Genomic DNA, 17,413 nt, shown 5'->3' with positions numbered 1-17,413 from the left:
CATCTTCAGTCCCATGGATGGTCAGCAGTGGAGAGGCTATTTTTGAAATCTTGTCGATGTCGGGGAATGCATCGGAGGGACAGTACGGAGGGAGTGCTGCACTGTCGGAGGGGCAGTACTGAGGAAGTGCTGCAATGTCGGAGGGGCAGTACTGAGGGAGCGCCGTACTGTCGGAGGGGCAGTACTGAGAACATAAGAACATAAGAATTAGGAACAGGAGTAGGCCATCTCGCCCCTCGAGCCTGCTCCACCATTTAACAAGATCATGGCTGATCTGGCCGTGGACTCAGCTCCACTTACCCGCCCGCTCCCCGTAACCCTTAATTCCCTTATTGGTTAAGAAGTGCTGCAATATCTGAGGTGCAGTACTGAGGGAGCGCCGCACTGTCGAAGGTGCTGTCTTTCGACTGAGGCCCCATCTGCTCTCTCAGGTGGATGTAAAAGATCCCACGGCACTATTTTGAAGAAGAGCAGGGGAGTTATCCGCGGTGTCCTGGCCAATATTTATCCCTCAATCAACATAACAAAAACAGATTATCTGGTCATTATCACATTGCTGGTTGTGGGAGCTTGCTGTTTGAAAATTGGCTGTCGCGTTTCCCACGTTACATCAGTGACTACACTTCATTGGCTGTGAAGCGTGTTAGGACGTCTGGTGGCCGTGAAAGGTGCTATATAAATGCAAGTCTTTCTTTCTCCTATGACCACTTTACTGCTATAATCTGTATATATTGTGCATTTTGGAAAACTACATGGGAACTGCTTCCAGAAAGTGTGCATGTGTCAATGTGAGGTGAGGGATAGGATCAAACTCGAGCGGTGATGCAGTCTACAGTCAAATAGCCACTTCAGTGCAGTGCCAGAGGGCTCCACCGCGTGTGTCAGCGCCTTCCAGTGGAACAGGGAAGACAACTGGTGCGAAAATTAAAAGAAAAGCCGAGTTGCGTCGACAGGCAGGCAGCTTTATTACAGGTGACAATAGTAGCAGTGCATATCGCCTTCTCAAAAACCTCCGGAGAACCAACTGCAAATAGCAGCACGCCGTGCAATGCTTGTCTCAAAACTCTGGGAAATTAAATGCGATCATTTGGTGGGTGATTAAAACCTCCTATCCAGTGCAAAAAAAATCCCCAAAGTGACAGGAACAGAAATACTGATCTGTATTCCGTGCCGAATAGTCGACAATGGCATCGTCGTGTTTCATCTCTGCTCTATCGCCGAGCGGAAAGGTGCAGTATATGTTCTTTTATTGTACATATTAGACACACAGGCTGGCGTGAGGTCGTCTGATTTGTATATTGCATTTTGGCATGAATTGCAAATTTATTCAATATAACATGTATTAAAATTTGGAAAACACGTGAAGTTTGCTTTGTTGCTTATAATGGAAAAGTCGTGTTTATAACGTGTGTATAAATATTGAGATAATTTATGGAAAATTAGACATCTCGGTTGTGCTGTTTTTAAATTACTTTGCAAATGTTTAACCTGTGCAATGCATTTCAATATTAAAGTCATTTCATCTATTTTTTTTTAAATTATAGATTCAGTCCTTTATTTTGCTGATTGCATAAGATTTGCTATATTTTCCTCTGCCATTTACTGTTCAAAAGTGGCCAGCCTCCCCCCTCTCCTACCCAAGCGGCTATTTATTTATTTTGAGTGGGTTTCCGCTGGGGAATAACAGGTCGTAGACAGGTACTGGCTTGTGACCGAGAGTAACCTCGGAGCTTTTTGACCGAGAGTAACCCCGGAGTCTGCAGTGGATTCCGAAACTGCAGGAAGAGGCGGATAGACCAGAGCTGTATCAGCATAGTCCGCAATGAGCGCATCATACGCCATTTGGTCAACCTCTACAACCTTCTTGACACATATGCAACGATTAATTGTCATTTGCATCCGCCCGCGACCAACTAATCCCATTTTCAGAGCATCAGTAAATCTAATTTTATCTCCTCCGCATTTTTGTTTCATTTTAAAATGTATCTTTGTTTCCCTGCCCCCACTGCAGTTTATCCAGATTGGTTTTTATTTATTTCAGCAAGTCCAAAATTTACAGCAGGGTGAAGTATGTTGGAGCAAGTGGTATGATTATGTTCACTTTGCTGATGAGAATCTTATTGACTAATATCTCGAGGCATAGAATTGAGTGAGATAAATTGGGCTAACGTAGACCTGGTCCTGTGTAATGAGACAGGATTAATAAACAATCTCCCAGTAAAGGATCCCCTCGGAATGCGTGATCATAGCATGATGGAGGGTGAGAAAGTTGGATCTCTAACCAGCGTACTAAGCTTAAATAAAGGAGACCATAAAGGTATGAGGGCAGAGTTGGGTAAAGTGGACTGGGAAAATAGATTAAAGTGTAAGACGGTTGATGAACAGTGGTGTACATTGAAGGAGATATTTCACAGCTCTCAAGAATAATATATTCCACTGAGGAGGAAAGGGTGTAAGAGAAAAGATAGTCATCTGTGGCTATCTAAAGAAATAAAGGACGGTATCCAATTAAAAACAAGGACATACAAAGTGGCCAAAACTAGTGGGAGGACAGAAGACTGGGAAGCTTTTAAAAGCCAGCAAAGAACGACTAAAAAAATGATTAAGAAAGGGAAGATAGACTATGAAAGTAAACTAGCACAAAATATAAAAACAGATAGCAAGAGTTTCTATAGGTATATAAAAAGGAAAAGAGTGGCTAAAGTAAATGTTGGTCCCTTAGAGGACAAGACCGGGGAATTCGTAATGGGGAACATGGAGATGGCAGAAACTCTGAACAAATATTTTGTATCAGTCTTTACGGTAGAGGACACTAACAATATTCCGACAGTGGATAGTCAGGGGGCTATGGGGGGAGGAACTTAACACAATACAGTTTCTTAAACGATAAGGAGATAAGGGGTTATGAGGAGCAGGCGGGGAAGTGGAGCTGAGTCCATGATCAGATCAGCCATGATTTTATTGAATGGCGGAACAGGCTTGAAGGGGCATATGGCCTACTCCTGTTCCTATTTCTTATGTTCTTATGCTCTTATAGAAACATAGAAATTTACAGCGCAGAAGGAGGCCATTTCAGCTCATTGTGTCTGCGCCGACCGACAAAGAGCCATATGGCCCTCGGTCAGCAGCCCTAAAGGTTACATATAAACCTATGAACAATGACGGAAAGGCAAAGAGCACCCAGCCCAACCTGTCCACCTCACACAACTGCGACACCCCTTATACTGAAAACATCTACACTCCATCCCAACTGGAGCCATGTGATCTCCTAGGAGAGGCAAAAACCAGATAAAAACCCAGGCCAATTTAGGGAGAAAAAAATCTGGGAAAATTCCTCTCCGACCCATCCAGGCAATCGAAACTACTCCAGGAGATCACCCTGACCATATTCTAATTCCCTGCAGTACTTACCATTATATCTGCACCGTCCAACAAAAGATCATCCAGTCTAATCCTAATCACCAGCTCTAGGTCCGTAACCCTGCAGGTTACGGCACTTTAAGTACCCATCCAACCATCTCTTAAAAGTGGTGAGGGTTTCTGCATCCACCACTCTTCCAGGCAGCGAGTTCCAGATCCTCGCAACCCTCTTCGTAAAGAAGACCTCCCTCAAATCCCCTCTAAACCTTCCACCAACCACGTTAAAACTATGCCACCTCGTAAAAAATCCCTCCACCAATGGAAATAGACCCTTACTATCCACTATGTCCAGACCCCTCAATATTTTGTACACCTCGATGAGGTCTCTCAACCTCCTCTGTTCCAATGAGAACAAACCCAGCCTATCCAATCTGTCCTCATAACTAAGATTCTCCATTCCAGGCAGCATCCTAGTAAATCTCCTCTGCACCCTCTCTAGTGCAACCACATCCTCCCTATAATACGGCGACCAGAACTGCACGCAGTACTCCAGCTATGGCCTAATCAAAGTATTATACAATTTAAGCATAACCTCCCTACTGTTATACTCTATGCCTCGACCAATAAAGGCAAGCATTCCGTATGCCTTCTTAACCACCTTATCCACCTGGCCTGCTACTTTCAGGGATCTGTGGACAAGCACTCCAAGGTCCCTTTGTTCTTCTACACTATTAAAGTGACCCACCATTAGCCCTCCCAAAGTGCATCACCTCACACTGATCTGAATTAAATTCCATTTGCCACTGCTCTGCCCATCTGACCAGTAGATTGATATCCTCTTGCAGTCCATGACTTTTCTCTTCAACCACACAGCCAATTTTAGTGTCGTCTGCTAACTTCTTAATCATACTCCCTATATTCAAATCTCAATCATTGATATGTACCACAAAAAGCAATACTGAGCCCTGCGGAACTCCACTGGAAGCATCCTTCCAGTCACAAAAACATCCATCAATTATACCCCTTTGCTTCCTACCTCCAAGGCAATTTTTGCCACTTTGCCCTGGATCCCATGGGCTTTAACCTTCATGACCAGACTACCATGTGGGACCTTATCAAAAGCCTTGCTAAAGTCCATACATACTATATCGTACACACTACCCTCATCGACCCTCTTGGTTACCTCCTCAAAAAATTCAATCAGGTTAGTCAAACACGATCTTCCCTTAACAAATCCGTGCTGACTGTCCCTGATTAATCCTTGCCTTTCCGAATGCAGATTTATCCTGTCTTTCAGGATTTTTTTCCAATAATTTTCCCACCACTGAGGTTAAGCTGACAGGAGTGTAATCACTCGGCCTATCCCTTTTTCCCTTCTTAAACAAGGGTACTACATTAGCAGTTCTCCAATCCTCCGGCACCGTGCCCAGATCCAAAGAGGATTGGAAAATGATGGTCAAGGCCTCTGCTATTTCTTCTTTTACTTCGCTCAACAGCCTGGGATGCATTTCATCCGGGCCTGGGGACTTATCTACTTTCAAAGCTGCTAAACCCCTTAATACTTCCTCTCTCACTATAGTTATTTCATCCAGATTATTACACTTCTCCTCTATAGCAGTATCTACATTATCTCTTTCCTTTGTGAAAACAGATGCAAAGTATTCATTAAGAACCCTCCCAACATCTTCCGCCTCCACATAAAGATTACCCTCATGGTCTCTAATAATCCCTACCCTTTCTTTAGTTACCCTCTTACTCTTAATATATTTATAGAACATCTTAGGGTTTCCTTAATTTTACTGGCCAAGAATTTCTCGTGCTCTCTTTTAGCATTCCTAATAACCTTTTTAATTTTGCCTCTTTCTATAATCCTCTAAAGATTCTAAAGTATTTAGCGATTGATATATGACATAAGCATCCCTTTTTTCTTAATCCTCCCCTGTAAGTCCCTAGACATCCAGGGGGCTCTAGAATTATTTTTCCCAGCCTTTTTCTTTAAGGGCACATGTTTGGCTTGAGCCTTCCGGATCTCCTCCTTGAATGCCTCCCACTTTTCCGACACTGATTTACCCACAAGTAGCTGTTTCCAGTCCACTATGGCCAAATCACTCCTTAACTTAGCAAAATTAGCTTTTCCCCAATTCGGAATTTTTATTCCAGGCCTATTCTTGTCCTCATCAATGGCAAATTTGAATCTGACTAAATTATGGTCACTGGCACCCAATTGCTCCCCCACTAATACCCCTTCAACCTGCCCAGCTTCATTCCCCAAAACTAAATCCAAGACCGCCCCCTCTCGTGTTGGGCTTGCTACATACAGACTAAAAATGTTCTCTTGAATGCATTTCAAGAATTCCACACCCTCTATACCCTTCACACTAAATTTGTCCCAATCAATATTTGGATAGTTAAAATCCCCGACTATTACTACCCTATGGTTTTTAGACTTCACAGCAATTTGCCTACATATTTGCTCCTCTATCTCCCTCCCACTGTTTGGGGGTCTATAATACATGCCGAGCAGTGTGATCGCCCCTTTTTTTAATTTTTCAATTCGACCCATATGGCCTCATTTGATGATCCCTCGAACATCCCGCCTCACCGCTGTAATAGTTTCTTTAATCAGTACTGCAAACCCCCCCCCCCCTCCCTCCTTTTTACCCCCCTCTCTATCTTGTCTAAAAATCCTGTAGCCAAGAATATTGATCTGCCAAACCTGCCCCTCTTTCAGCCATGTTTCTGTAATGGTTATAATGTCATACTCACAACTGTCTACCTGTGCTCTTAGCTCATCCGCCTTATTCGCTATACTCCTCGCATTAAAGTATATACCATTCAGCACAGGAAAACCTCCTTGCTTACTACATAATAAGCCCTGTTTCCTCTGTCGTACAGATTTGCTTTCTAGATTCTTGCTATCCAACTTCTGCTTTACTTCCTTCCCCTTTGAATTTGTTCTCAGGTTAATGTTTTTTAAAAAAAAGACTTCACTCTACATATGCTGCCAGCCATATCTCAGTAGGTAGCATTCTTGTCTCACAGGTTGTGGGTTCAAGTCCCACTCAAGAAACTGAGCACGAAAATCTAGGCTGACACTCCAGCGCAGCGCTGAGGGAGTGCCGCACTGTCGGAGGTGCCTTCTTTCGGATGAGACATTAAACCGAGGCCCCGTCTGCTCTCTCGGGTGGACGTAAAAGATCCCAGGACGCTATTTCGAAGAAGAGCAAGGGAGTTATCCCGAGGCCAATTTTTATCCCTCAATCAACATCACTTAAAACAGATTATCTGGTCATTATCACATTACTGCGTTTGCGCTCTCCCCTTGGCTTTACAATTAAAATCAGAATTTCAAATGCATCCATTTGCAAACTAAACATTTGCAGCGGCCTGGGAGCAGCGTGGAGGCGTACTACGACGGCAGCGAAGAGTGACGTCATCAAGATCCAGGTCGGTGATTGGAGCGTGGGCAGATACAGCAGGAGTGGCGAGAGATTGTGGAGGGATGTGATCGGGGCCCAGGGGAGGCGTGAGTTCGGGGCCAGGGGCCCAGGGGCAGCACGGGCCCAGCCCACACTGCGATCTATGTGCGCACTCGGTCCGTGCAGCAGAGCAGGTCTCCAGTCGTCCTGGTTAACCCTTGCCACTGGACCAAGACCTAGCTCTGTCAAGCCCGTGTGTTGGCTGGTGTGCAACGGCCACAACACGTTAAAAAAAAAATCCACGCACAGTCATCTTCCACCCTTCAGATTGTAGTTCAGGACCTGGCGTTTTAGGTCCTTCATTGGAACACGTGTAAATTTATCCTTTTTTGGCGTGAAAGCAAGTCGTCCTCGTTTCGAGGGACCGCCTATGATGATGATGATGACTGTGTGCAAATTGGCTGCCGCGTTTCCCAAACTACAACAGTAACTACACTTCAAAAGTACTTCATTGGCTCTACAGCGTTTTGAGATGTCCCGAGGTTATGAAAGGCGCTATATAAATGCAAATCTTTTTCTTCTCTCTCTGACAATTTGGTGATGGTCAGTGCCCCTGTCTCCAGCCTCTGCCCATATTGCTGTGTGGTTGGAATGGAGATTTTAAATGGATCTTGATAAGTCATCTCAATCTCCTCTGCGGAGCGGAGGTACAGCTCATGGAGAGTCATGTGCACCATCTGATGTCAGTCCTCTCTCAGCGCTGGTGTACAAACCCACTGACTCACCGCAGCAGCACAGATCAATAGCACTAATCCCGGCAGTGTCGCGATGCTTTCGGCTAATGGGAATTTTGATTAGAATTAAGCATCTCCAGTGAAGCCAAATTCATATTTCTTTGGAGCTGACGGGAATGTTTTGTTGTTGCAATATTTACATTCTGCAATTATTGCCACAACTTCGATTGTTTTATACTCCAGCTACTTATCCTCCTTCTTCTTGCCGCCTCCTTTGCTGTTGAGAATATACCCTCCGAAAACCCCCCCACTGTTCCTTGTCTTTCGCCCAGTTGACCACAAACTCATTTCAGCTGGATTGGTAAATGGACCCCTTCAATTAACTCATTTTGATCAATTTTGTGCGTGCAGTATCGGTGACGTCAGGAATCTATTCAGTGCCGACATCAATATGATTGTTTCCTTCCAGTTTTCTCCCTTCATCTCCTGATGGTGGTCATTCATATTTAGGGGGCATAGTTTCAGAATAAGACGGAGATGAGGAGGAATTTCTTTTCTCAGAGGGTCGTGAATCTGTGGAATTCTCTGCCCCAGAAAGCTGTGGAGGCTGAGTCTTTGACTATATTTAAGGTGGAGATAGACAGATTTTTGAACGATAAGGGAGTCGAGGGTTATGGGGAGCGAGCAGGGAAGTGGAGTTGAGGCCAAGATCGGATCAGCTAGGATCTTATTGAATGGCGGAGCAGGCTCGAGGGGCCAAATGGTCTACTCCTGCTCCTATTTCTTATGTTATGTTCATATCGGATATGCCTCTACTGGCATTCGAATTCCTCCAGTCCCTTACCTAAGTGGCCATTTTAATAGGTTTGTCCTTCCCTTGCTCTCATCACTGCTAAAACCCTCTGACCAGACTTAGATGCACTCCACTCGAACTCTCCGAGCTCCACATTTTACAGACTTCAACTGGTCCAACACTCTGCCATCCGCATGCTGTTGTGGGATAAGTTCCACTTACGATCATGAGCAGAAAGGAAAAATCTTCTGGTCCATCCAGCCCATCGCTTCTATTCATGCCAACCTACATCTTCTCCTTGTGCCCCAATTTATCAAACTTGAAATATTCATTCTCATTTTTACAAATCCTCCATGGCCTTCACCTCCTGTTCCCATCTGGGCCTTTCAATCCTCTGACTCTGCCACCATCAGTAGTTTTCTACCATCTCGGCCCTGCTCTTTGGAAGGCCCTTCCCAAACCCTTCCACTTCTAATACGTTTCCCAATTTTAAAAAGTTGGCTCAAGGTCTATCTTTGTGATCATGCCTTTGTGTCCTCTCTCCTAACTCTTTTTCACAACTGCTTAAAGTCTGCTTTTCATGTTAAAGACACCATATCAGGTCTTGTTGTGTCAGCTGTGGCTCAGTACATAGCACTCTCACCCAGTCAGAAGGTTGTGGGTTCAAGTCCCACTCCAGGGACTTGAGTACAAAAAAATCTAGGCTGACACTCCAGTGCGGTGCTGAGGGAATGATGCACTGTCGGAGGTGCCGTCTTTCGGATGATATATTAAACTGAGACCCTGTCTACCCTCTCAGGTGGGCGTAAAAGATCCCATGGCACTATTTTGAAGAAGAGCAGGGAGGGTTATCCCCAGTGTCCTGGCCAATATTTATCCCTCAATCAACATAACAAAAAAACAGATTATCTGGGTCATTATCACATTGTTGTTTGTGGCAGCTTGCTGTGCGCAGATTGCTACATTACAACAGTGACTACACTCCAAAAGTACTTCATTGGCTGTAAAGCGCTTTGAGACATCCGATGGTCATGAAAGGCGCTATATAAATCCAAGTCTTTATTCTTCTTCCTCTGTGGCCAGTAGAGACTAGAGGAGATCACACGCTCTTTGACATGGCAATTAAAATCTTGCTTCCACTCACATCTAACTCAAAGTGTTATTGGTGTTTAATTTGAAGTATTGTCAATGTATTAGTGAATTATCCCCCACTCTTCTGAGCCTAGAACTTTCAAGCATCAATATTTGTTTCCATACACACCATTATAACTGAATTAGATACTTTAATAGAAGTACACTGATGTACAATTAGTAAGATGTGTGGATAGCAAAGCAATAAATGTCCCTAATTATCCCGGGGCCATTGGAGGGCGCAATGTGTGGGGGCATACCACTTCAGGGAACAGCGTGTGATGTTGCAGGAGGGTGATGGCTGATTGCACTGCGGACAGGTACAGCAGGAGTGGCGAAGGAGCAGCAAGAGTTTGTCGAGGGAAGTGACCGGGACCCAGGAGAGGTGTGAATTTGAGACCCAGAAGAGGCGAGGGCCCGGGGGCAACACGGGCCAGCCCACACTGCGATATGTGTGTGCACTAGGTCCGTGCAGCAGAGTTGGTCTCCAGTTGTCTTGGTTAATCCTTGCCACTGGACCAAGACCTAGCTCTCGCAAGCCCGTGTGGTGGCTGATGGGCAACGACCACCAAACTTAAAAAAAAATCTACTCGCAGGCATCTTCCACCCTTCAGGTTGTGGAATATTAGGTCCTTAATTGAAACACCTGTGAACTCATCCCTTTTTGGCGTGGAAGCAAGTCATCCTCGCTTCGAGGGACTGCCTATGAAGATGAAATACAACAAAATCTTGACTTTTTACACATGTAGAACTAGATATTTTTGCTACTGTTTTCCCTTTCAATGCTCTTCGCTCCACTCCACTCCTTAAGATGCTGACTCACACCGAGATACATTTCCACAGGCACCATCTGCCATCCAGTATTTCGCCCATATGGCTGATCTTTCTGTGAGAGCCTAGACTGTAAATCCTAATACTGTCGCGACCTGCTATCCATAAACCACCAGACAGACATATACACAAGTGGAGAACTGTGAAGTTATCCACTGTGGTGGGAAAAATATAAAAGCATAATATGTTTTAAATGACGAGAGATTGGAAAATGTTGGTGTTCAGAGGGACCTGGGTGTCCTTGTACACGCATCACAGAAAGTTAACCTACAGGTACAGCAAGCAATTCGGAAAGCAAATAGTATGTTAGCCTTTATTACAAAAGGATTAGAGGATAAAAGTAAACAAGTCTTACTGCAATTACATAGGGCTTTAGTTAGACCACACCTGGAGTGTTGTGTGCAGTTTTGGTCTCCTTACATAAGGAAGGATATACTTGCCTTAGAGTTAGTGCAACGAAGGTTCACCAGATTGATTCCTGAGATGGAGGTATTTTCCTATGAGGAGCGCTTGAGTAGACTAGGCTTATCATCATTTATTCATAGAGATAACTCTACAAGAGTTTAGAATAATGAGAGGTGATCTCGTTGAAACATATATAATTCTTAAGGGGCTTGACAGGGTAGATGTAGGGAGGAGGTTTCCCCTGGCTGGGGATTCTAGAACCAGGGGTCACATTCTCAGAATAAGGGGTCGGCCATTTAGGACTGAGATGAGGAGAAATTTCTTCAGAGGTGAATCTTTGGAATTCTCTACCCCAGAGAGCTGTGGATGCCCCGTCATTGAGTATATTCAAAGAGAGAAAGACTTGCATTTATATAGCACCTTTCATGACCACCGGACATCCCAAAGCGTGTTACAGCTAACATGGTACTTTTTGAAGTGTAGCCACTGTTGTAATGTAGGAAGACAGAGATCAATGGATTTTTGGACATTAAGGGAACCAAAGGATATGGGGATAGGGCAGAATGGTGGAGTTGAGGTCGAAGGTCAGCCAGGATCTTATTGAATGGCAGAGCAGGCTTGAGGGACCAAATGGCCTACTCCTGCTCCTCATACTTGGGTTCTTACTTTCCCATAGGAGCCATTGGATTGGTAGAAGGAGTGGGAACCAGAGCCATGCACTTTAAACAAAATTCTCCTTGCCAAGGGGCTCTGCGATCAATTCCAATGCCCCTACTGCTTCCTGAGCAAGAACAAATAACATGGCACAGACTGGGAGATATAGATTTGCGTAAAGTGGGTGAACACATTACATTTTCTTTGATGTGTGCATTAAAATATTGTATTACAAATTTTTCTGTATACTGTAGAGAACATTCCATTGAAAGAAAGAGTGGTGCAGAAATTCGAAAGGCTGATGGGGCCCACTACTTAGAAGCCATTATGGGAAAAGGTGGCTCAGCTGTACTCTGTAATGTATGCCATGAAACTCCATGTGTTAGTGGAATTACCAGCCACCTCTCTCGTTAACCACTCAACAAACTGATTTATTGATTGATCTGTTTCTTGAGGCAAGGCAACATGACCCAAACAATCCCACGCCCCATCTATCTCCTGCATCTCGATGAATAATTGATGATTAAGGTATCTTCACAAGAGACAGCCACTCTGTGTGGACGCTAATTTATTAAAATGATGTTAGCTCTAGTCTGCCGTGACTCATTAGGTAGATTGGACGTAAACAATCAAGAACTGCGGCCCACTCTGTTGGTTAGATGGTCCCGATGGATTGCAAATGATCCATGGCGCTATAAATGTAAGGTAGAGTCTTCTTCTGGTGTCCTAGTCAAGATTCTTCGAATACGACCAGAAATAGAGCAACCTGTGAGTCATCTCATTGTTGTTTATGGGATCTTGCTGTGTGCAAAATGGCCGCCGAATTTCAGCTGAGAGGCGAAACTGAGGCCCCGCCTTCCCCCTCAGGTGAATGCAGAAGATCCCATGGCGCTATTCAAAGACGGGAAGGGCCAATGTTCATCGCGTAACCAATGCCTAAAAAAAAATGCATGGCCTGGTCATTTACTTAATTGCCGTTTGTGGGAGCTTGCTGTGCGCACACTGACTGCCGCGTTTACTACATTACAACAGTGACTACATTGCAAATGTACCTAATTGAGTGTAAAGTGCTTTGGGACACAAGAACATAAGAACATAAGAATTAGGAGCAGGAGTAGGCCATACGGCCCCTCGAGCCTGCTCCGCCATTCAATATGATCATGGCTGATCTGATCATGGACTCAGCTCCACTTCCCTGCCCGCTCCCCATAACCCCTTATTCCCTCATCGCTCAAAAATCTGTCTATCTCCGCCTTAAGTACATTCAATGACCCAGCCTTCACAGCTCTCTGGGGCAGAGAATTCCATAGATTTACAACCCTCCGAGAGAAGAAATTCATCCTCAGCTCAGTTTTAAATGGGCGGCCCCTTATTCTAAGACCATGTCCCCTAGTTTTAGCTTCCCCTATGAGTGGAAATATCCTCTCTGCATCCACCTGATCGAGCCCCCTCCTTATCTTATAAGTCCTGAGGCTGTGAAAGCCGCTATATGCATGCTACTTCTAGCTCTCGTAGGGTGTCAAACCTGGGTCTGTGGATCCTTGGGGGCATGCAAAGGATTTCCAGGAGGTTTGCCAGTTCATTGTACTTCTGTCCGTTTGGGCCAGTCATGTCAGCGCTGCAAGAAGGGTCTCAAGATATCTGTATTCCATATGTTTCTGGATTTTTCACTTGCCATGCATCATTTGAGTATTTTGCCATCAATGAGACTATAAGTGAAAGAGAGGGAAGGAACATGTGTTCCCTCCACAAACCGGTTCAAGATGGGTATTGGCCGAGGTTAGAGCTGGTTTCTGGTCTGTCTAACCGGGTAAAACGAATGTAATAGGTTGTTAAGTCTGTAATGTACTTATGAATGACTCCATGAGGCAATGTGTTGTACTCAAACTGTAGTGACCTTGGTCCTTTATTCGTAACTCCAGACTGAGGCACAAGCATGGTGAGCAGCCTTTTATACTAGGCCCTGCACACCTATGAGGGTGACCCTCAGGTCTCCCACCTCAGTGCCCTCTGGTGGACAGTCTCTGCCACAGGGCCAGGAAACCAGTTGCACCCTCTAGTGGTGCCAGTATAGTATATACACAGTGTAAACCTTAGTGCATCAGGTAGCAAGTCTTCATCTTATGCAACTATACAGTGACTGCACAGAGAGTATATCTGTAGTCTACCGTGAACTCGTCCTTTTTTGCCGTGGAATCAAGAGGGACCGCCTTTGATGATATATAACATAGAGAATGAAAATAAAGACTACCTAAGAGAGATTACATGTGTCTAGAGCACTCCTAGCATCTGTTTCAACACTAACCATCCTGGAAAGACTGGCTATTCAGACTGTAGTATCTGACGTTTCTCCTCTCACTCTTCGTTGTCTTCATTTAAGTGTCCAGTAGCAGCCTCAGCTTCTCTCCTTCATACAACTTATTTCCACCTATAAAGGAAGGCCCTTGCAAACACGCTCTTAATGTAATGCACTGTATGTAAAGTGCTTTCAGAAGTTTCAGGGAGAGATTTTAAGGCTCGGCGTAAATCTTTTCCTTTAAGCAGGAGCTGTAACCTCTTGAAAACCAATATTTATCCAATGCTTTTTGGCATAAAGTACAAGTGTGCCTTGATAAATTAGTGCTTTTTTTATTCGTTCCTGTGTTATGGGCGTCGCTGGCAAGGTCGGCATTTATTGCCCATCCCTAATTGCCCTTCAAGAAGGTGGTGGTGAGCTGCCTTCTTGAACCACTGCAGTCTGTCTGGGGAAGGTACTCCCACAGTGCTGTTAGAAACATAGAAACAGAGAAAATAGGTGCAGGAGTAAGCCATTCGGCCCTTCGAGCCTGCACCGCCATTCAATATGATCATGGCTGATCATGCAACTTCAGTACCCCATTCCGGCTTTCTCTCCATACCCCTTGATCCCTTTAGCCGTAATGGCCACATCTAACTCCCTTTTGAATATATCTAACGAACTGGCCTGTGGTAGAGAACTTTTTGTGGTAGAGAATTCCACAGGTTCACAATTCTCTGAGTGAAGAAGTTTCTCCTCATCTCGGCCCTAAATGGCTTACCCCTTTATCCTTAGACTGTGACCCCCGGTTCTGAACTCCCCCAACATCGGGAACATTCTTTCTGCATATAACCTGTCCAATCCCATCAGAATTTTATATATTTCTATGAGATCCTCTCTCATTCTTCTAAATTCCAGTGAATATAAGCCTAGTTGATCCAGTCTTTCTTCATATGTTAGTCCTGCCATCCCAGGAATCAGTCTGGTGAACCTTCGCTGCACTCCCTCAATAGCAAGAATGTCCTTCCTCAGATTAGGAGACCAAAAGTGTACACAATATTCCAGGTGAGACCTCACCTAGGCCCTGTACAACTGCAGTAAGACCTCCCTGCTCCTATACTCAAATCCTCTCGCTATGAAGGCTAACATGCTATTTGTCTTCTTCACCGCCTGCTATACCTGCATGTCAACTTTCAATGACTGATGTACCATGACACCCAGGTCTCGTTGCACCTCCCCTTTTCCTAATCTGTCACCATTCAGATAATATTCTGCCTTCCTGTTTTTGCCACCAAAGTGGATAACCTCACATTTATCCATATTATACTGCATCTGCCATGCATTTGCCGACTCACCTAACCTGTCCAAGTCACCCTACAGCCTCTTAGCATCCTTCTCACAGCTCACACATGGGGCCCAAGTTTCCACATGATTTGCGCCTGATTTTTAGGAGCAACTGGTGGAGAACGGACTATCTTAGAAATCGCAATTCTCCACATTTTTTTTTCTGCAGTTCTAGTCAGGTAGAACAGTTCTACTTTGGAACAGAATTTTTTCTTCAAAAGGGGGCGTGTCTGGCCACTGACGCCTGATTTCAAAGTTTCCACAGTGAAAACGTACTCCAAACTAAGTTAGAATGGAGCAAGTGAAGATTTTTGTAGAACTGAAAAAACCTGTTCTACACATTAAAAAAATCAGGCGCAGGTTACAAATTAGGCGTCCAGAACGAGGTGGGGGGGGAGGGGGGGGGAAGGGAACTCATTAAATTATACAATAAATCCTTATTTATACTTCTACAAATATTATACAAATAAATCCAACCTGAATAAACATTTATAAGCAAAGAAAAGATTAAATAAACCATCTTCCTACCTGTGTGAAAGTGCTTCAGGCACGGAGAATTCTGCAGCCGTTCGTTCCCGCAGGGGGGGGTGGGAGGAGGGGGAGGAGGGGGAGGCGCCCGTTCTTTCCCGCGGGGGTGGGGGGGAGGCGCCCGTTCTTCCTGCGGGGGGGGGGGAGGCGCCCTTTCTGCCCGCGGGGGGGGGGGGGAGGGGAGAAGAGGAGAGGAGGCACCCATTCTTTCCCGCGGGGGGGAGGAGGCGCCCATTCTTTCCCACGGGGGGGAGGAGGCGCCCGTTCTTTCCCGCGGGGGGGGGGGGGGGGGAGAGGAGGCGCCCGTTCTTCCCGCGGGGGGGAGGGTGGGGAGGAGACAGTGAGAAGGCTGCAGTGAGATGTACTGATGGCAATGTGCTTTTATTAAAAAAATGTTCAAAAATTAAACAGCTACAAAGAACTACAAAAATGGCCGAGTGCCAATGTTTTTTTCACACTGAGCATGCGCGACGCTCCAACGCGCACGCGCAGCGTTGCCGGCAGGAAAAAAACTAATTTAAATAGTACCCGCCCCCTCCCACTTACAAAATTGGCGCGAGTTTAGGCTCCGCCCCCCTGGGCGCCGCGCCAGGCAGACAAGGAACTGCAGAACGCTCCAGAATCGCGAGGTTCTTTTTAGGCGCGAAAAACGGGCGCCCAGCTCGGAGAGGCGCCCGTTTTTTATCGTGTGGAAACTTGGGCCCATGGAGAGGGAGTGCCAGGATTTTGACCCAGTGACGATGAAGGAACGGCCGATATATTTCCAAGTCAGGAAGGATGGTGTGTGACTCGGAGGGGAACGTGGAGGTGGTGGTGCTGCCCTTGTCCTTCTAGGTGGTAGAGGTCGCGGGTTTGGGAGATGCTGCCGAAGAAGCCTTGGCGAGTTGCTGCAGTGCATCTGATGGTACACACTGCAGCCACGGTGTGGATTAGATGTCAAGGAAAGCACAAGTGTGATGATGTTGTCGTGTGATGTGCCACTGTGAGGTATGATGGCCATTTGATAGTGTGGTTCCCACCATGTGAGCTCCCTACCTCCCCCTTTGGAGAAAGTGATAAATTGAAGCCCTCTCTCTCTGTCAGAGTCCTTGTTGAAATGAGTTGATGCATCCACATCAACAACAACAACTTGCATTTATATAACGCCCTTAACACAGTAAAACATCACATAGCGCTTCACAGTAGCGTTTTGAAATTAAATTAGACATCATCCAGGGTTAAAGGGGTCAAGTTATGAGGGCATGTTGGATGGAGTTACGATACAGGTCAGCCATGATCTAATTGAATGGCAGAACAGGCTCGAGGGGCTGAATGGCAGCATAGGAACAGTAGGCCAACTGCCTAGAATGTAGACCTCGATTGGCAATCTCATTGAGGCTCCAAAATGCCTGATGTGGGAACAGGGACAGTCTTCAGAGGCTGCGCTGAGATACATTATTGGCGCAGAGTAGAGGGAGCTTTACTTTACATCGAATCCACACGACACCTGATGTGGCCACGCTTAATGCTGGTCCTCGGTGCCTGGAATAGGAAATGTTCCAATTCCCAGCCAAAAAAAACCCTTCACCTTGATAAGCACAAACTTCAGCAAATCATTTATTTTACATAATAATAGAAATCTACCTTCCCCATGGGAGGGAGAGCACAAAGTGGGAGACAAGTCAACCCAAGCCGTTCCCATGCACCGTCTTACGATCTTTATCGAACAGCAACATAGAAGACCTGGAAAAATGTCCATTATTTCCCCGCTTGATTGGAAATGGTGATTGGCAAGGGAGAAACTAAAGAGAAATACTATTGACTGCTAAGAAAAATACAGGAGATAGCAAGCTCTCTTGAAGCAGCAGCACATGGCAGCAATGCATGGTAGAGCCTGGATACTTGCTGATTCCCCACAGCCCCGAACATCTAATGTCTATCTCGTCACTGCTGGGATGCA

General features: G+C 45.4%; 1 protein-coding gene across 1 annotated transcript in view; it reads left to right on the top strand.

Moving 5' to 3' along the window:
- Positions 1-1,178: 1,178 nt before the first annotated feature.
- The window catches only part of LOC139275923 (ATP-binding cassette sub-family G member 4-like), a 163,514-nt gene continuing 147,279 nt past the window's right edge, over positions 1,179-17,413 (top strand). Inside the window, exon 1 of the mRNA XM_070893141.1 lies at positions 1,179-1,229. Within this exon, the coding sequence (XP_070749242.1) occupies positions 1,185-1,229 (45 nt within the window). The 5' untranslated portion in view covers positions 1,179-1,184. The remainder of the gene's footprint in view (positions 1,230-17,413) is intronic.

The sequence above is a fragment of the Pristiophorus japonicus genome, chromosome 11 (genome assembly GCF_044704955.1).
Source record: "Pristiophorus japonicus isolate sPriJap1 chromosome 11, sPriJap1.hap1, whole genome shotgun sequence".
Taxonomy (NCBI): Eukaryota; Metazoa; Chordata; class Chondrichthyes; family Pristiophoridae; genus Pristiophorus; species Pristiophorus japonicus.
Note: the sequence above shows the minus strand (reverse complement) of the source record. Positions and strands in the feature narration are given on the sequence as shown.